The sequence below is a fragment of the Boleophthalmus pectinirostris genome, unplaced genomic scaffold (assembly GCF_026225935.1).
Source record: "Boleophthalmus pectinirostris isolate CB_2022bp ecotype Guang Dong unplaced genomic scaffold, ASM2622593v1 HiC_scaffold_13, whole genome shotgun sequence".
Lineage (NCBI taxonomy): Eukaryota > Metazoa > Chordata > Actinopteri > Gobiiformes > Gobiidae > Boleophthalmus > Boleophthalmus pectinirostris.
The window spans coordinates 24,489-45,000 of NW_026571036.1; the positions used below are offsets into that span (position 1 = coordinate 24,489).

The following is a 20,512-nucleotide window of genomic DNA, read 5'->3' on the forward strand; positions in this document are numbered from 1 at the left end:
ACAAGTCTAATAATAATAATAATAATACAAATCTCTCACCTTTTCAACACAACAGTTTAATTCTCTCATCTCTTATTTCTGGACATTTATCTTCTTTTCTACTTATTTTCTTTTATGTTTCCAGCCATAGACCGTATTTCTTTTGTACAGTTCTACATCTCTTCTTGTCTTCTTTTCTTCAGTCTTTTATCTTTTCTCCGTCGTCGTACGTGTCCCGGGGCTGCAGTTCCTCCGCGCTCCGCCAGGCCGCAGCAGCCGCGGCGGAGGCGGGCCTGGGCGCGTTGTTTTCGGGAGGGCGTTCCTCTGAGGACTCGGTCAGCGCCACGGTTCTCTCGGTCTGTCGCCTCACGCACATCTGAGACTCTTTTACCCGGTCGTAAACCCCTCTACTCGGTCACTCTCTGCTCGGATCCGCGGCGTGGGTGGTGGTCGGGGCGCGTCTGCCTTTCTCCAGCCCCGGAGGGAGGCTCAGTCCCGGGCAGAGGAGACGGACCAGGCCGCAGACATGGAGGCCCGCCGCAGGACGGTACGAGGGGGCAGGGGGGGGGATCCGACTCTCGCTTTCGTCGATCAAAACAAACCCATGATTAGCTGTTTATGGTTTTCGTGTTTCACGTGAGGAGTAAACGTTGATCTGCTCGTGATGTGACGGACTCGTGCTTTTGTTTGGGTCCAATTCATGAAAAAGTCTCGTTTGTGCTGCAGCTTTGTCCTGTTCCGCTCGCCTCGGAGCACAGTGTGCACGCCAAAGCTCCGGGCCGCTTCACATTCTGCTATTACTATATTATTACTACATTATTACACCCAAAAGAGGGCAGAGTATTGGAAATGTACTCAAGTAAGAGTATCGTTACTTTAAAGGCCTCATATTCCGCTTTTCTCTGCTTCTGTTCCGCGTTTCCTCGTCACACTCAGACCTGGAGTTGTGTTTTGTTTCTTTCACATGTTTAACACAAACCTGCACATTTAACACGAGTTCATCTCTCAAATTGAAAACACTCTGTTCCACCTTGTGATGTCATCATGTGGTGATGCAGGAAGTGCTCCACTGTGTTTTTAAGATCCACACACTAGAATCATGTGGATCATTTCAGTCCTGGAATCTCTCCTGAACTAAAGGAAAAAGGAGCTGAGAACTTAAAAAAACAAACAAAAAAACTCCACTTCATGACATCACAAGGTGGAACAGAGCGTTTGGAGCTTTGGAGATGTAGACAGAGTTACTCAAACATGTGTGAATGAAACAAAACACAGCTCCAGCTCTGTTTTTGAGGAGGGAAGAATCACAAAAATAATTTTTGTGTAACATAGAACCTTTTAAATCAGACCATAAATTAAAACCAAAAGTAAAGCTCCAAGGGTGAGTTACTAATATAAGAGTTATATAATCTTACACTGCAAAAAAGCTTGACCAAAACATAAGATCTAAACACTTAAATCTATCAGAAAATAACTTAAATGTGTTGAAATGATGCATTCATGCAGCAAGATTATTTTACTGGACAAATTCTCTTCAAATAAACGACTTCTAGACGAGGAGGAAGCGTCTGTGCTCAGTGTTCATGGGCTGGAAATAAGTTTATGATGCTAAGTTTGAGATAAACAGATTTAAAACAAGTTCAGGATGAGTGTTTATGGGCTGATAATAAATTTAAAGACACTAAATTCTAGATATAAGTTCTTGAAATCAGTCGAACATGAGAGTCGTTCGTCCGTTCATACTAATCAAAAAGCAAGTGTTGCAGGGGAAACTCTGGTAAATGGATTGTAGCTTCTCTTAAACATTTATTGCCTAAATTTAACATTTTCTAACAAGTTGAGCCATGGAAGAAATATATGTGAAAATTTTTAATTTTGATTTTACAGCCAATTCAGAACGAGTAAGTCAATCATAAATCTAAAAAACAAGATGAAAAACCTGATAGAAGGTTTAAAATCGTGGCCAGATCAGAGAAATTTGCAGTGAGCTGAAGAAACATAGTGCACAAACTGTATTAAAGCTGCTGTATGTAACTTTTCTGAGAGATGGTCTAATGTTCCACAGTATGGCATTAGTCTTATTTATTGCATCTTTTCAATTACATGTATTTAAGTAACATCGTGATCTAAATATTTTATGTGTTAATTAAAATGTTCAGGGCTGAAAAAAAACAAACTGCAATTTCCATCATATTTGTGATTTATTTATTTATTTTTTTTTTTTTTGTGACTTAAGTTTTTTGGTGGAGGGTTCATCAAATGTTTTTCTCCATGGAATTGTTATTGCTCCACAGTTTTCACAGTCTGGTATTAAACCATGGAGACCAAGTTACACGTCAGATCTGTGGAGAGGCGACCCCGCTCACAGTCAGAAGGCCTGATTTTCTAAGTATTTCTGAGCTATAAAACCACCTGTAATTTAATAAATATAAGGAAGAGTTGTTTAATGTCACACTGTGGAACATTCCAGGCAGAGCAGTGACATCTCCATAGAAACAAGCAGGTGACGGACCCCAACAAAAAAGCTACACAGTGCAGCTTTACCGTTTGAGAGAAGACTGAAATCTGATCTGCTAATCCAAGAATCCCATGCATTTCAGAACATGTTTGTACTAGTGTCTAAAAAAAAAAAACTCTTTCAATATGAAGGACAGACTTTATTCTTGATGCTGATTCTGATACCAACATGATTAAAAACCCTCTTTCTTTAAACAGTATTTTCTGATTTTCCACATTAAATGGTAGAACTTTCCTTTCTGTTCCCATGTGTCCCTATATCTGTGTGACCCCTCAGTGGTCCAGGCGGGTCCCTCAGTGGTCCAGGCGGGTCCCTCAGTGGTCCAGGCGGGTCCCTCAGTGGTCCAGGCGGGTCCTCAGTGGTCCAGGCGGGTCCCTCAGTGGTCCAGGCGGGTCCCTCAGTGGTCAGGCGGGTTCCTCAGTGGTCCAGGCGGGTCCCTCAGTGGTCCAGGCGGGTTCCTCAGTGGTCCAGGCGGGTCCCTCAGTGGTCCAGGGAGTTCCTCAGTGGTCCAGGTCCTCAGGTTCTCAGTGTCCAGGGAGGTCCTCAGTGGTCCAGGCGGGTCCCTCAGTGGTCCAGGCGGGTCCTCAGTGATCCAGGGAGGTCCCTCAGTGGTCCAGGCGGGTCCCTCAGTGGTCCAGGCGGGTTCCTCAGTGGTCCAGGGAGGTTCCTCAGTGGTCCAGGTCCCTCAGTGGTCCAGGCGGGTCCCTCAGTGGTCCAGGCGGGTCCTCAGTGGTCCAGGCGGGTCCTCAGTGGTCCAGGGAGGTCCTCAGTGGTCCAGGCGGGTCCCTCAGTGGTCCAGGGAGGTTCCTCAGTGATCCAGGGAGGTCCCTCAGTGGTCCAGGCGGGTCCCTCAGTGGTCCAGGGAGGTTCCTCAGTGGTCCAGGCGGGTCCCTCAGTGGTCCAGGGGGTCAGTGGTCCAGGCGGGTCCCTCAGTGGTCCAGGCGGGTCCCTCAGTGGTCCAGGCGGGTTCCTCAGTGGTCCAGGCGGGTCCCTCAGTGGTCCAGGGAGGTTCCTCAGTGTCCAGGGAGGTTCCTCAGTGGTCCAGGCGGGTTCCTCAGTGGTCCAGGCGGGTTTCTCAGTGGTCCAGGCGGGTCCCTCAGTGGTCCAGGGAGGTTCTCTCCAGGGAGGTTCCTCAGTGGTCCAGGCGGGTTCCTCAGTGTCCAGGAGGTCCCTCAGTGGTCCAGGCGGTTCAGTTTCCTCAGGTCCAGGGAGGTCCTCAGTGGTCCAGGCGGGTCCTCAGTGGTCCAGGGAGGTTCCTCAGTGGTCCAGGCGGTCCCTCAGTGGTCCAGGCGGGTCCCTCAGTGGTCCAGGCGGGTCCTCAGTGGTCCAGGCGGGTCCCTCAGTGGTCCAGGCGGGTTCCTCAGTGGTCCAGGCGGGTCCCTCAGTGGTCCAGGGGGTCCAGGTTCTCAGTGGTCCAGGGAGGTTCCTCAGTGGTCCAGGCGGGTCCTCAGGTCAGGTCCCTCAGTGGTCCAGGCGGGTCCCTCAGTGGTCCAGGCGGGTCCTCAGTGGTCCAGGGGGTTCCTCAGTGGTCCAGGCGGGTCCCTCAGTGGTCCAGGCGGGTCCCTCAGTGATCCAGGGAGGTTCCTCAGTGGTCCAGGCGGGTCCCTCAGTGGTCCAGGCGGGTTCCTCAGTGGTCCAGGCGGGTTCCTCAGTGGTCCAGGGAGGTTCCTCAGTGGTCCAGGCGGGTCCCTCAGTGGTCCAGGCGGGTTCCTCAGTGGTCCAGGCGGGTTCCTCAGTGGTCCAGGGAGGTTCCTCAGATCCAGGAGGTTCCTCAGTGGTCCAGGGAGGTTCCTCAGTGGTCCAGGGAGGTTCCTCAGTGGTCCAGGGAGGTTCCTCAGTGGTCCAGGCGGGTTCCTCAGTGATCCAGGGAGGTTCCTCAGTGGTCCAGGGAGGTTCCTCAGTGGTCCAGGCGGGTCCCTCAGTGGTCCAGGCGGGTCCCTCAGTGGTCCAGGGAGGTTCCTCAGTGATCCAGGAGGTTCCTCAGTGGTCCAGGGGTCCTCAGGTCCAGGAGGTTCCTCAGTTCCAGGTTCTCAGTGGTCCAGGCGGGTTCCTCAGGTCCAGGCGGGTTCCTCAGTGGTCCAGGCGGGTTCCTCAGTGGTCCAGGCGGGTTCCTCAGTGGTCCAGGCGGGTTCCTCAGTGGTCCATGGGTGTATACAGGTCTACGTGCTCTTATACTTGTTCTGATGCAGCTCCAGATGATTCAGGAAAGCTTCATTTCTTTCCTGTCAATGGGAGTTTTTTATTGTCAATAACTGAAAAATGAGGATCTAGTTTCTAATATTAGAGTTGATCAGTATTTGATTTAGATTCCTTTGAGAGCCCGTAGTTTGTCGAGGTCTAAACTACAGGGTTAGGGTTAGCAGCAGGATATATTGTTTACTTTGTTTTACTTCAGGACTGTAGTTCTTTAGCGCTTTAGTCAATTATCGCTCGATGGAGTATTAACTCTTCTAGCCCGACGGTGTCGTATACGATACTTGGGAGTATTTTTTTTTATATAACCTGCACTTTGCCAAAGAGTGTAGTGAGTCAAAACGGTCGATGTTCTGAGCATCTGAGTCCAGAACAAGTGAAAAAGTCGCTCTAAGTGCAGAGATTCTCATAAATGGAAAATCCAAACAAATCCAAACGTAATAAACTCATGGAAACACAGAAGTGACGTGTCTCTGAGACCTGGACCTGACTCCAGCTGTTTCCACGACCTGCACCAGTCGAGTCATGGGGACAATGTACGTTTTTTGTTTTGAGGCAATAAGGAGATTTTTAGTTTATTTAAAGACTTGATATTTTGATCTTCTGTAGCTCTGGTCTGAAATTAAACATTTTTATATCCAAATGTTTTTTCTACTTGTTTGTGTGAAAGAGAGGGTTTTTTTTTTTTTTTCATGTGTATTTCTGATCCTGTAGTTTTTATTTCAGCCACATGACACGAGTCCAGCAGCAGATTGTGAAATAACAGACAGAAGTGAAAAAAAAGATGTTTAACACTGTGAGTTTTAAACTAAAAATTAAGAAAAACATGCAGGTGAGGACAAATGTACTAAAACTGTTTGTGGATTGAAATTTATAAACTAAAGTTAAAGATGCACTGGGGAAGGGTACATCACGACTGTGGAACATTCTAGACAAAACAATTAATCTCCATGACGACGAGCAGGTGACAGACCCACCACCTTATGTGACATAAACAGCCAGAAAAATCAAAATAAAACTTTACATGAATTGTACTTTTTTGGAGTAAAGATTGAATGGAACTTACTGAATTTTGCTTCTAAAATTGTTATTATTTTGCATTCCCATAGTTAAATTGTGACCTGAATAATTACAATGATCAAAAAACTATATAAAAATCAAATCTTACAGAAATACCTAGAGTCAATTGTCTTCACAAGTAAACCACAGATATTAATTAAATTTGTTTTATGATCGTATCAAAATAAAAGGTAAAGATAAACGATATTTTTGCCTTCTTTGTCATTATTAGTAGTTTGTATCCATAATACAGAACAATACAAGAACAAAAAGAAATTGGGTTAAAGTGATATTTAGTATGTAATGTTTTTTGTCATATGTAAATATTTGTAAATTTTCGTCATCAATGTTCAGAAGCAAACACGTCATTTTTGAATTTTTGAAACATAAAAGGGGCGGATTAATGTAATTTTTTTTCTTCTTCCCACTTATTTTTGAGAAATGTGCTTTTGTTTTGTTTATAATAGTAATATATGTAGTATGTGTATGATCATTGTTTCCGTCTTGGCACAAACTCAAAATAAAACCAAATCAAATCAAATTATGGATAAACCTAATGAGAGCTTTTGCTACGGCCCCTCATAGTCGATCAATCGGCAGTGTGTCTTTATTCAAATACAGCTCTAAAGTATTTTCATAACAAAACACTGAACTAAATAGAAGTGTTTATGATTCTTTCTTGTGTTTTTAGTGAGGGGACAACCTTGAGTTCTTCGAGATGGACATGCCACCTTTGTATCTGCCCATTAAGAAGAAGAGTATCCAGTGTCCAGGCAAGTTTCCAAACAGAATTAGAGAGAAAATGTGTGTGAAAACATCTAACCTAACTTTGTTTTGTCAACAGTTGTTCAAGAGACGCATAGAATTTGTGATATGAAGGTAATTCACATTTTATTTGGTCAAATATGTTTTATCTGGAAAAATAGATTCAGTTAATGCGTCTGTAATGATTAAATAGTCAAATATGTAGACAGAGGACAGTGGTGCAGAGGAGGACAGTGGTGCAGAGGAGGACAGTGGTGCAGAGGAGGACAGTGGTGCAGAGGAGGTCAGTGGTGCAGAGGAGGACAGTGGTGCAGAGGAGGTCAGTGGTGCAGAGGAGGACAGTGGTGCAGAGGAGGACAGTGTGGTGCAGAGGAGGTCAGTGGTGCAGAGGAGGTCAGTGGTGCAGAGGAGGACAGTGGTGCAGAGGAGGACAGTGGTGCAGAGGAGGACAGTGGTGCAGAGGAGGACAGTGGTGCAGAGGAGGTCAGTGGTGCAGAGGAGGACAGTGGTGCAGAGGAGGTCAGTGGTGCAGAGGAGGTCAGTGGTGCAGAGGAGGACAGTGGTGCAGAGGAGGTCAGTGGTGCAGAGGAGGACTAGAGGAAGAGTAGAGGGTTAGAGGAGCAGAGGATGAACTGTTGACACTTCTGAAGGAAATAAACATTTTAAAATATATTTTTTTCATTGGCACTAAATCTAAATTCTCTTTACTTCTCTAGAATGACGGTCCAATGAATCAAATGAACGGAACAAAAAGGTATTTCTAACTTTGTCACTGTTCCTTCTTTGGACCTCGTCTGAGGTTCTGTCGCAGCATCAGAAACCTCAAAGTCCCTGAACATTTATGTCAGTGAGAAGGTCCATTCTCCTGCTGTGTTTATCCAACCACACCACACCTGGGAGGGCATCTGACACACCACCACACCTGGGAGGGCATCTGACACACCACCACACCTGGGAGGGCATCTGACACACCACCACATCAGCAGATTCACTAGAGACGTGTGACCTGCCCCCATCTCAGTCTGGCACTACAGGGACACAGGAGGATGGGAGGGCATCTGACTCACAGGATACAAAAAATATAGTCACGTTTTCATGAGAGCTTTAATTGTGAATAAAAATGAATTCCTCTTTAAAAGTTCATGTAAACACTTAATTCCAAATGAAAATTATTATTGGCAATTAAACTTAACTCTGAAGTAAGTGTTTGGTTTATTCCGATTTTAAAGCCAAAAATGAATTTCATTCCTGGATCATGTTTGTCGTTTGTTCTTCCTGCTCGTGTTCTTGGTGCTTCGGCGTTGCTCGTTCTGTCTCCAGCTGCTGCTTCACAATTATCATCGGAACCACTGCGGGAAAAGTTTGGATGGTGTTTGTGTCTGTGGAGTAACGACAAAAAACCCGGGAGCAGCTGAAGTGTGTGTTTTCCTCCCAAAGACCAAAATCCGTTGGTGTCTCTGTCCAATGAGATTCATTTGGTCTTCTGATATTCGATGTTATTAGGTTCTTTTTCTCAGACCTAGAGTGTTATTTCATACCTGACAGTTTCGACTGCAGGTGGCGCTGTCGTCCTGCCTCCACTGGTAGGAAGACAGCGCCAAAACCTGTTTAAATCAGCTGACCAGACACGTCACAGCAACATCACGTGACTCTGAGGAAGACGCTCGTGAACAGTCCAAACTGTCAGGTATGAAATAACTCTCGGTCTGAGAAAAAGACCGACGCTCAGACGCATTAAATAAACAACAATTCAACATTATTATTTACACAGAAACTACAACGACAAGATTTGAATTCAGAACTATTTATCCAGAACTAAACATCATGCAAACGTGACCATTAATTACATTTAAAATATGCTTAATTTTAATCATGTATTTTCTGATTTCTTAACAGATTTGAGGCCCATCCGAGGGTCCCGTTAACGACCATTGATTACCCATCCACCAGCTGCTCTGTGATGTCATCGGCCCCTCTGTCCAATGGCGCGGCTCCCGGCTTCATGATCCCGCCTCCTCCTCTGGTGCTCCAGGGCTCCGGACCTCACAGGGACCCGGGCTGGAACTGTACCCAGGATCGGAGCTCTGACCCCTGGGCTCCCGGGCGAGAGGCCTGGGGCGGCCGGAAGGTCCCTGCCTGGGGGTCCAACCGAGACGGAGGTACAGGTGTGTCCACGTTTCACTGTGGTTAAACCACACTTCAATTTGTCACAGTTTTTAACCACGTTATAACTGTTTCCTCTTAACTCTGACCCTCTGAAGTTGGATTTGGAGTGATTCATGTTTAAGGAAACTATAATCTCTTTTTCAAGACTCCATTTTGTTGTTCTCCTCCTGTGTTCATTTCCAAATCCAAATCCACTTTATTTCTACAGCACATTTTACAAACAAAACAGTTTCCAAAGTGCTGCACAGAGATCATAAAATGAACACAACAAAAAGGTAAATTGCAAAAATTTGGTCATACCAGTCCTAAAGCAATAAAACCAGTAAAATCAAAACCAGAAAATCATAAAATAGCAGTAAAATAAGTAAAATTAATAAATTCAATAAAAGTCAGAGGAGCACATGACTCATGTGGTGTTAAATCCAGAGAGTAAAAGTAGTGTGGGGGGGGGGGGGGGCTGTTGGGACGTGGGGGGGGCAGTTCCAGAGATTGGGGCCGGTCACAGAGGAGGTCTTGTCCTCCTGGTTTTAAGTCTCGTCTTAGGCCTCATGAGCTGGATCTGGATCTGGATCTCGGACCTCAGAGCAAAGGGGATTAAATCTGGATAAGGTCTGAGATGTAAAGTGGAGCCAGTCCATTCAAAGCTTTAAAAACAAAGAATAAAATCTTAAAATCAACTTTAAAACAAACTGGAAGCCAATGCAATGACACTAAAATTGGGGTAATGTGCTCAAGTTTTTTGCTTCTAGTTAAAAGTCGCACAGCAGAATTTTGGACCAACTGTGAGCGGTAAAGTGCACGAGGCTGATGCCAGAAAAAAGTGCATCACAGTCGTCTAAAGGAGAGGAGATAAAAGTGCTTGAATTGTTCAGGACCTCCTTGAAAACGAGATGGTGACACATCTCAAGGGGCTTATCCTCCAAACAAATAAATAAAAATTCTAATGATTTAAAGGAAAAAAACGGTTTAATTTTAGATAAAAGCTGTAAATGTTAAAAATCAGATTTTACAACCGCAATCAAATTTAAAATCACTGTCAGTAGTGACGCCAAAGTTGGTGACAGACAGCTCCAGCGGTACACGCCCGCTGTGAAATACACGCCCGCTGCGAAATACACGCCCGCTGTGAAATACACGCCCGCTGCGAAATACACGCCCGCTGCGAAATACACGCCCGCTGCGAAATACACGCCCGCTGCGAAATACACGCCCGCTGCGAAATACACGCCCGCTGCGAAATACACGCCCGCTGCGAAATACACGCTCGCTGCGACGTGTGCGACGCGTGCGCTCGCTGCGACGCTGAAGTCGTCGCACTTGTTTCTTTATGAAGTGGTTTTAGATCATTATAGATTTAAAATGTCACAAAACCCCATGAAAACTCGTGAAAACACATTTCTAATGAATGTGACTTTACTAGATGCAGGAAGACAAGGATTTGGAACAGATTTTCAACCACAACCACAACCAGGACCAAGTACTGGACCAGGACTAGACCCAGGTCTCCAGGCGGGACCAGACCGAGGATGGACCCCTGCCCCAGAGCGAGAGGAGCGCTGGAGGGAGTCGCAGTGGAGCAACAGACCCCCCGTCATCAGCAACGGTGAGTAGGACTGAGCCAGACGGAGAAAAAAACAGGAAAAAAGAATCACGATTTTTTATTTGACACATAGACAAGTGAACTCAGGCATTAAAATCCAAGTGTTTGTTTTTCAGGTCCAAATGCAGCTGTGGCTGGACCCTCCTCTGGACCCTCCTCTGGACTCTCCTCTGGACCCTCCTCTGGACCCTCCTCTGGACTCTCCTCTGGACCCTCCTCTGGACCCTCCTCTGGACCCTCCTCTGGACCCTCGTCTGGACCCTCGTCTTCTCCGATCCCAGGACCCTCCTCTGGACCCTCCCCTGGACCCTCGTCTTCTCCGATCCCAGGACCCTCCGGACTCCAGTCCAGTCCAGACCTCAAACCATCCACTAGTCTGGGGAGGAAGGAGCCCCCAGTTTACCCCCCAGGTAGGACCAGGACTGCACCAGGACTGCACCAGGACTACACCAGGTTTAAACCAGGACTAAACCAGGACTGTGTCTCTGTGTGTGCAGGGAGCCAGGAGGAGCAGTGGCAGACCCAGATCTCAGCCAAAGGGCGGGTCACGTGTCCTCGGTGTAAAAGCGTGAGCCGGAAAACCGTGGAGGGACTGAAGAAGCACATGGACTCGTGCCGAGCGGTCAGTGAACCCGTCACGATAAATACTCATCGTTAAGTACGCGACAGATGGAACCATTCAATATTTATTGTGGGGAATTTGTCTTTGTACAACAGAAAAATAAACCCACATTTTCCAACTAGTGCAGTGAGATTTGAGCTGTAGGGTTTGGGTAAAGGCCGCCACACACTACAGGGGGATTTGCCCATTTTGGCTGCGATTTACTTCAGACTTCAGGGAGTCTTTCTGCCGTCGTGTGCAGTTTTGAAGCCGCTGTGCTCCATCAGCAACAGCAGTTTTGAGATCGGAGATTTAAAATCTCATCAGATTCTGCTCATGTCTGTGGTTCGTGCTTTTTGTTGCACGTTTAAAAAACGTTTAAGAGCAAAAAATCCTGAAGTGCGTGGCAGCCTTTAGGGTTGAATTATGAAATTCTCTCTTCTTTATAGACACAGACTAACTAAAAAAGCTGCACTGTGTAACTCTTTGGTTGGGGCTCCGTCACCTGGATGTGGGACTGTGAGTGGGGTCGCCTCTCCGCAGATCTGACCTAGAAATTGATCTGGTTTGTCCTCCATGTAGAGATGCTGCGAAAAAGCTGAAGATAATTAAATCTATCAGAAAATGACTTAAAAGTGGTAAAATCATCTTGCTACATGGACAAATCATTTTACTTGACAAGTTATCTTAAAATAAATGATTTCTAGATTAGAATTCAGTCTCTCACAACTAGTAAGTAGACAAGTAGTAGAACAGATCAGAGAAATTTGCAGTGTAGAAAGGTTTAATGCCATACTGTGAAACATTCCAGACAAAGCAATAACAACTCCATGGAGAAAAGCATTTTATAGATGCTCCACCAGAAAAGTTACACAGTGCATGAAGCTGTTGCTGTTATTGGTTTATTGATTCATTGCAGCTCATGTTTTTAACAGCTTTGTACGTTTAGAGGATGTGTTTGGGGATAATTCTGCTGAATGATTTTTCTTTAATATGATTGTTTATTGTCTTTATTTGCTTATGACCCCATGACAAAAAAACAAACAAACCACTGTTTTAAATTGTATTTAGAGTGATTCCTGCATGTTTAAGAGGAGGTTTTCAGCAAAAAGGACTTCTTATATCTTTCTCCCGTGTTCTAATGTTCCTCATCAAAAAACTTCAAGTGAAAAAATACACAGCACATTCAGACGGCCGATGTCCAAAAGCTTTTTTTATTTTCAAATAACATTTCAGCAAAAAAGCCCTCTTCAGATCATTTTTTCTTGCTTTGAACCTCAGTACCAAAGAGCAAAACAAAAATTATCTGGCCAAGGCTTTTTTGCTGAAATGTTATTTAAAAATACAAAAAGCTTTTGGACATCGGCCATCTGACTTTTATTTTGCTGTTTCTTGCATTTGCACCTCTACAAGAACTTTGGTGTGCATTTTTTGTTTCATTTGCCTCATTCAAAACCGGCCTGAAGAGATTTTAGAATCATAAATGGAAGTTTGATTAATCTAGCGAAAACCCTCCTTACGGTTGGCAGTAGGAGCCTGTACGTGGCTCCGCCCACAAGTCTATGTCACCCATGCTCCCACGCGACAATACTCCATAAATATACAAAAACATTTAAAATGTATATAACATATTCATACATTGTTTTTGGTGAATATAGCATTTTCAGAAGCTGAAGTTGTAATTCTTCTGGGACCTGTTTTCCAGGAGCCGTACACGTGTCCTCACTGCGGTAAACAACTCAAGACCAACACAGGGATGAAGTACCACATCATGGCCGACCACAGTCTCCTGGTCAGACTTCCTTCTCTTTCATTTCTCTTTTATATCTATATCCAACTTTAAAGTCTCTCTACCTGATTTTTACCATCTTAAACATGTGAAAAACAGAAGTAGTTCATTTTAAAAAGCTTGCAATGGTCCAAAGTTATTCCTCACGTACCTTCTGCATTCAGAGCACAAAACAAATAAGTAAATGAAATGAAATAATAATTATTCATTGATGATCTGTTTCTATACATTCTGTGAAGATTTGAGGTTATTTCAACAAGAATTGCCAAAATTATGTCACATTTTTTTGGGACCCCCTGTATATCTGTAATGGGGCAAGACGAGTTTTACTCAAACACGTGGGGAAAAATCAGGTTTGGGGACTTTTTGTTTATTTTGTTGTTTTTGGCCTCAGCCTTCGTCAGACGCCAAAGACATGGACGACCGAGCCACAAAAGAGAAATTGAGGAAGATCCTGAAGAGGCTGGGAAAGCTCAAGTGCTCCAGAGAGGTACCAGACACACACGTGTGAAAGGGGACTGTAGTGGACTAGAGCGTTAAGGCTGCCACACACTACAAGATTTTCCAGTCTTAAACGACTTTTAAACAAAATGTGCACACCAGATTCTAAATCTCTGGAGTCTGCAGACTGCAGGGGGATCTGTGTGTGGAGCTCAGGATATAAAAGTGTCTCCAGTCGCTCTGAGACTCTTAAGTGTTCAAAGATCAGAACTCTGCACTTCTACTTTAGACACAGTAACACAAAACTGTATTATTATTATTTGTCTTCAGATACAGGATCAGCAACACTCACGCACAATATTCATACTATGTGCATGAAGTGTCTTGCCTAGGGACACAACATCAGTTTCAACTAGAGCCAGTATATTGTTCAGTGTATTATTTTGTATATTTGAGAATATTTGTGTGTTTTCTGCTCAGGGCTGTGGCGCGGGCTTCACCAGTGTCATGGGTTACCTGTACCACACCAGGACCTGTGGGAAACAGCAGGACGAGCTGGAGAAGCTGGTGCTGAGCTGCTCTCACTGTGGAAAGAACTACAGGTCCAAGGCCGGACTCGAGTACCACATCCGTAACGAGCATGCGCCGGTGAGACACTTTAACCTCCTCCAGAGAGAGCAGAGTTCCACTTTAACCTCAGAGGAGGTCAAATAAGCACCATGCTTTGTGACAGTGACGTTCTGTAAAGGAACAGACGCAGTTTCCAAGTGCAGAAATCAGCTGACTCGTTTCTTTCATTGTTTTTTTTTTTTCAGATACATTTTTCCATTTAAATAACCAAAATACACATAATAAAAGACAGATCAAACTGATTAAATATTATTTAACTATATAGCTGACAAAAGCACAATATGTCTCCTTAAAATGAGAATATGAACAGTTCTGTGTGTCTGTGGAATCCCTCAGTCATTCAACTCTGATCTGGAGCAAAAAGAGCAAAACTTTATTCACTGGACAAAAGTTTTAGGGTGAAGACGTTTGGCCACTTGACGGCTTTTTCAGTTCTGGTCAGACGCTGGTGGACTCTGCCTTATATCTGTCTGAAGGGAAGTTCTTCTGTGTGTGTCCAGGCTCCGGAGGACTCGGAGCAGCAGACCCAGCCTCTCGACGACGTCTCCCCAGAGACGTCAGCCTGCGGTCGGGCGAAGAGGGCCTCGGCTCAGGCCGCCAACATCCAGATGGCCCAAATCGCCCAGAATGAACTGCCCAAGGACTGGGGCAAGAGGAAGTTCCAGTCTGATTTGGTGCCAGAGGACCACAAGGTGAGGCTAACCACTCTGCCAGTCAAATCAGGAGTCTAACCCACAACCTCCTGAGATAAACCCAAAGCCAAACCGCAGTAATTAATATTTTGCAGAGACATCACAGTGGGGGGTGTTCTACACATGTCTCTATGATGAATGTTCTTTGGTTTCCATGGTGACACAAAGCAAACATTAAGAAACACTGCCAAAAAGTTTTAAGAAATGAATTTAAAGAGCACGTTTTCAGGAGCCTGTGATCAGTCCGAGCGTTCGTGGTTCTGGTTGATTTTCAACAAAACGATGAGAGTGACTCACTGAAAAACTGTTGTCATATTAGAGACTTTTTAGCAGCACAAATCAGATCACCTATTGTAGTTCAGGTCAGTCAGGTCTTTAAAGTCAGACTGTTTTAAAATAAAGCTCAGATTAAAGTCTAACAGGGCTCAGATAGAGCAGTGCCTTCAGTTAGCATCACACCCCCAGTGAACAGTAACGACATTAGCTGCAGACAGACCCGGAGTCTAACCCACAGCCTCCGCTTTGGTTACAGCTGCAGTACACGCGCCCTGGCCTGCCCTCCTTCAGTCAGGATGTTCTGAAGAAATGGAGGAGTGAAGTGAAAATGTACCGAAAAGTCCAGTGTCCGAACCCGGTACACTTTATGTTTCTATTTTTCCTCCATCTATGAATGATTTTTGTTTTTGTTTTGGAGAAAATATTGATGTATTTGTTGGTTTTCAGGGCTGTGGCTGCACCTACACCAGTGTGTCCGGACTCAAAGCCCATCTGGGACTTTGCACCAAGGTATCCGACCATTTCATTTCACTACGTTTTGATTTTTAAAGGTCCCACATTACGCCAAATGGACTCTTGAAGTTATCGCTCCTTGTTTTCAGTAGTTCACATTTGGAAAGCTGTTTTTCTTGATGTAATTTTGTTGTTGTGCGTTCAGGGGGATTTTGCAGCTGGGAAATATCGGTGTCTGATCTGCAGCAAAGAGTTCAATTCAGAGAGTGGAGTCAAGTACCACATCAACTCTGTCCACTCACAGGTAAGTCTGACTCAAGACCTGGTTAGGTCCTGGTTTAGTCCTGGTGTGGTCCTGGTGTAGTCCTGGTTTAGTCCCGGTCTCTGTACATATTCTTCTCTGTTCTTTTCCTCAGGATTGGTTTGTCACGAATAAAAAACACTTAAAATCCGCTCCTAAAGATTGCCCTCACTCCTTCGACATTCATCACCACCATCATCACCAGCAGCAGCACCGGCACGTCCACACGCCCTGCCCCCACCAAATGCAACCTCTGCCGCCCCTGCACCACATCGCCGCCCAATCGCACCAAAACCCACAGATCTACCACGACGAGGACCCGGCGCCTCGCCAGGGAGACGCCCGGAGCCACCATCAGCACCACGTCCGCGGGCCCGAGCTCTACACGCCTATGGAGTCTCCACGGACCTCGGAGCAGGCGCGACAGGAGCAGGCGAGGCAGGAGCAGGCGCAGCAGGAGCAGGTGCGACAGGAGCAGGCGAGGCAGGAGCAGGCGCGGCAGGAGCAGGGGCGGCAGGGCGGAGCGGCCAGGTGCGGGTTTGAGTACGGAGGCCTGCGTGGAGAGAGCAGAGCGGACGGGCAAAGTGGGTTTTCTCTGGAGATGGAGCGTCAGATCTGGGATGAGAAGAGGCGAATGCTGGAGTCTGTGGAGATCGTGAGGAGACAACCCACCTGAAAGATTGTGTTGGCATTTAAAGGTGCACTGTGTAACTTTTCTGGAGGGACAGTCTGCTACCTAGTGTTGGTTTCTTAATTTTGCCGTTCTTTGACCTCACTTCAAAAAAGATTGGCCAAAATATTTGCTATAAACACTTAAATCTCTCAGAAAATGACTTAAAAGTGGAGAAATGCTCTTTCTGCCTGGACAGATCATTTTACTCAAAAATAAAACTCTAGACTAGAATTAAGCACAGAATCTCAAGCGAGTAGATCATAAATCTGAAAACAAGATGAATAACCTGATGTAAGTTTTAAAATCTTGACCAGATCAGAGAAATCTGCAGTGCGAGCAGTTTGGGTGACATCACACTCAGTCCACTTTTATGTACAGTTTGTTAAAAAGACTGAAGTCTGAAAAAAGTTCCTGAAAGTTTAACTTTTCTGTGTGAAGTTTGCATGTTCTCCTTGTGTCTCTAGTTTCTCCTGTCAGCCCAAAACATGCACAACAGGTCAAATCCTCCAGCTCAGGTCCAGACCAAGACCAGCCCAAGATCTGGAGGTGGTCCCACGGCTCCTGACAGGTGTAACCTAAAGACACTGGAGGGTGGGTCAAAATCAGGTTTAACCCAGTTTAATGCCATCCTTTGGAACATTCCAGACAAAGCAATAACATCTCCATGGAGACGAGCAGGTAACAAACCCTCCACCAGAAAAGTTACACAATGCGACTTTAACTGTGGTTGCAGATTGACGTGGTAAAGGGCCTGTAGAGGACAGGTCGAAACACGGACGAAGAGTTGATTTGCAAAATGGATCTTCAGTTTGTAAATGTTTTTTTTTTTTCAGTGTTCACAGATATTATCGATAAAAAATGTGGATTTGATCAAAGAAGAATGGGATAATTATATTTGAGTGTAATTATATTTACACTAAAATAGAGACTATTGAAAACGCTGTATTTGCAAATGGACTCTTCAGATTTGTTGACCTGGTTTATGGTTAATATCTCTGTAATTACTAGGCCTATCCACATGAAACAAAGCAAAATTATATAGATTTGTGGACCCAATTCCAAACAGAAATAATGAAATTTCTTTCAAACATTATCAACTCCCCACAGAGTAACCTCCACCCCTGCCCTGCATCTGGAAATCGATGTCTTTTACTCCTATTTTTTTCCTTCAACTTTATTCCTCAAATTTTAAACTTTCTACCAAAAAAAAAACAAAAACAGTTTTTAGCGTCCACAAACTAAAGAAGCTGTATGTCTTAGGCCAGAATTGTACTTCTGAACACAAGAGACTGTTAGTTGTCAAATTGGTAGTTCTTTTATTGTTGTAAAGTGTCTTCACTTGTTGACTTTTCTAACTCTGTCCCAGATGTGCTTTGGTAGGCGACTGTTGTTCATGTTTTAAATGTTTAAATTAGTAAAGGTTGACATATGCATTTGTCTAACTCGTCTCTGGGTTTTTATTTAAATCACTGGTTTATGAATTTGATCCAGAAACAAATCTTCATAAAGGGTAGGGTTGGAGAGAGAAGCTTAGAAGAAGTTCACCTGCTTCCCCCACAGAGAGACTCTTTTCTCATCATCTCAAACTGCCCTGGCACAGATCAACTGACCCCACCGGACCACTCCTGTTAAACCTTCACCCTAATCCTGAGACATTTGACTGAGAAACTCAGGTCTGGGGGTTGCATGTTTCTTTAGACCTGGTTTAGTCCTGGTTTATTTCTGGTTTAGTTCTGGATTAGTTCTGGTTTAGTTCTGGTTTTGTCCTGTTTAGAGCTATTGTTCTGTGGAGCCTATTTTTGCACAAACAGGAGCTTTGAATTTCTAGTTCTGATTGTTTTTGTCATGGTGATAGTTTGTGTCAGCTACATTTTTCACTCTTTATTTCTTCCGCTCTAAAATAAAAGGTGCAGTTCCCGTGTGGTCCAGGGAGAGGCGCTGTGTTCAGTCACAGTAACATGGCGCTGGCGCATTTCTCCGTGTGACATTTGGTTCTTTTTAAACATAAAAATCAGACTAAAGTCGCGTTCAGTCCGTGTGAATGTGGAGTATAAAGCTTTAGTGCGGGACATTCACACACTCGGGGTTGTGCTGCGCAGGGTTCGGGCTCGGTTCGCTTCGGGACTCGATCTCACGGCTCCGGCTCCGGATCAGAGCCGCGTTTGTGCGGCGCTTTCCCGACTCCGCCACAGAAAAAGAAGCTCCAAACCTCCGCCAGGTCCGTTTATAAAGAGTCCACAGCGCCGAGGGCGGCTGGAGCATCATTATATGTATATTTATCTTTACATTTATGTTTAAATTGACTTAAATTAGTTTTAGACAAATCACGAAGCAGAAAAACCTGTTAGCCCGAGTTAGCATCGTTAGCTAAAGAGCATGGCTGCAGCTAAGTTATGACATCCACCGGGTTTAAGTTAATAATTCTGATATTTATCACCTAAATATTTAGCCGAATGTACGTTTTAATTACACTGTACATTATTTGGTACCCAGATTCGTTGTAGTTGAATGAATATTGCTAATATTACTCCTGAAACTTGTAAAATTAGAAATTTCGAAACACAGTCTGGTTTGTAGCTGTCACTGTCACTGTGCTGGTGTCAGGTCAGGTCACTGCTTCAGTTTGACTCCAGGAAATGCTATATTTTACTTGAGTTTATCATTTAGATGCCATGGACGTATAAAAATCCCCTAATAAAAGTCTAGAATAGATTAAAAGGTAATATATTAAATTGAATTGTCAGTTATAAACAGTTCCTCGTTTATTATTGGTTGAATCGTTAATATTCATGTTCCAGTTTCCTGTACATTAAGTTCTGTGTTAATTTATTGTATTTCATGTTTCATTGTTGTATTTTGTTTTAGATTGAGTCAAATAAAACAGTGGAAAGGTTGTTTGTGGAGAAATGGAGCAGTTTTGACAAAAGATGCAAACTCCAGGCCCAGCGGACGCCTCCTCCGCTCCAGGTGAGACTCAGAAGTTCTGTGGATTCACTGATTTTGATTCTGCTCTCGTGTCCTCTTTGATTGTGTAGTTTGATAAGCAGTTTGGGGATTGAACCCACAACCTTTTTGCTGAGAGAAAGACAAACTAACCCCATCTGCCACTAACCTCAGCTCGTTGACCTCAGTTACACACCTTTTTTATATAATATATAAATAAAATAAAAATTCACAGTCTTTCATAAAAAACACACAGCAAACGTGTAAACACGACTTTTTGGACATAAAAAATTCTTCATTCAGGGTCTTAGCTACAAAAGTGCAAAATTTCAAATCTGTAAGGAAAATAAAAATGTCCTTATTGCCTCAACACAAAAAAAAGTGCAATGGCATTTTGACTCGCTGCACTCTTTGGCCCAATCAAAATGAACGGATGCATGAGTTCGGCGGAAAACAAAGTTCCTTTTGGACACTCATTTTCCCTTCGTCATCATGCAGTGAGTGATGGAAGATAATGATGGAAATTTGCCCGGAAAGCCACAACTCTCAGCTTTTCAATTAAAAAAAAGTAAATGTTTATCTTTTATGGTTGGAAAGTTCTGTGCAGTTATAGAAAACACATTCCCAGGTGTCGTACGCGATACCGTCGGTCTGGAAGGGTTAAATTGATAAACTTTGGTTTGCCACCATTTCTTCAATATTTAAAGAGGTGGTTTAATATATTTTTTTAGCGTTCTATAGCAAGTTATAAGGTTTTTCCCTCATCAAAATGTCTGAAAAGACATTTTAGAGTCATCCATGCATGTTTGAATAATCTAGCAATCTCTCCTGGGCCCTGTACGATATGGTACGGAACTTATAAACATGTTTATATTCACTGTAACACGTCTTATTTAATATTATCACACTTGTACTACAATAACGTCTCCATGGAGACAAGCAGGTGATAAACCCATAGAAAAAGTTCCATAGTGCAGCTTTATACACTGCAGTGTAATGCAGGGCTAATTCTAGTTCATTTTGTTTCTTTCAGAGCCAGAATCTGCTCCTGATGCGTCTTTAGAACTTTCTCCCAGTTTACGAGGAAGACAACGCAAAAAAAATCCAAAATATTTAGACTACCAAGTGAGTGAAGTGTACGACGGACAAACTCCAGCCAGGAAACGATCTCGAAAGTCAAAAGTCCAATCACATGGAGCTACAGACGGAGAAGAGGAGGAGAGAGAGGAGGGAGAGGAAGAGAAGGAGGTGCCCAAGGAAACGCCTAAAAAAAGAGGGAGGAAACCAGGAGCGAAAAAGACTCCAGGAAGACCCAGAGGAGCAGGTCAGGGACAGAACGGAGAAGGAGTGACTGAAAATGAGACCCCAAAGCCCAAAAGAAAGTACACGAAGAGGAAGAGAGGAGAGGAGGAGCGGAAAGAGGAAGAGGAGGA

At 44.3% G+C, this 20,512-nt stretch overlaps 2 protein-coding genes across 4 annotated transcripts in view; both read left to right on the plus strand.

Annotated features, from left to right (window-relative positions):
- The first annotated feature begins 277 nt into the window (after window positions 1-277).
- On the plus strand, window positions 278-17,578 carry znf512 (zinc finger protein 512). 3 transcript variants are annotated; one of them, XM_055149521.1, is made up of 16 exons: window positions 278-526; window positions 6,441-6,522; window positions 6,594-6,628; window positions 7,231-7,268; window positions 8,411-8,679; window positions 10,101-10,283; window positions 10,397-10,690; window positions 10,778-10,902; window positions 12,587-12,673; window positions 13,065-13,160; window positions 13,592-13,759; window positions 14,242-14,433; window positions 14,966-15,067; window positions 15,157-15,219; window positions 15,368-15,466; window positions 15,579-17,578. In XM_055149521.1, the coding sequence occupies exons 2-16, from the start codon at window positions 6,468-6,470 to the stop codon at window positions 16,137-16,139; spliced, it is 2,367 nt and encodes a 788-aa protein (XP_055005496.1). In that variant the 5' UTR covers window positions 278-526; window positions 6,441-6,467; the 3' UTR covers window positions 16,140-17,578. The 3 variants fall into 3 exon arrangements, with proteins under 3 accessions (XP_055005496.1, XP_055005497.1, XP_020787951.2); XM_055149522.1 differs by having other exon boundaries at window positions 10,107-10,283; XM_020932292.2 differs by having other exon boundaries at window positions 8,411-8,673.
- Window positions 17,579-18,084: 506 nt separating this feature from the next.
- The window catches only part of gtf3c2 (general transcription factor IIIC, polypeptide 2, beta), a 38,194-nt gene continuing 35,766 nt past the window's right edge, over window positions 18,085-20,512 (plus strand). The window contains exons 1-3 of the mRNA XM_055149538.1: window positions 18,085-18,354; window positions 19,002-19,103; window positions 20,113-20,512. The exon at window positions 20,113-20,512 is cut by the window's right edge and continues 66 nt beyond it. Of these exons, the coding sequence (XP_055005513.1) occupies window positions 19,064-19,103; window positions 20,113-20,512 (440 nt within the window). The 5' untranslated portion in view covers window positions 18,085-18,354; window positions 19,002-19,063. The remainder of the gene's footprint in view (window positions 18,355-19,001; window positions 19,104-20,112) is intronic.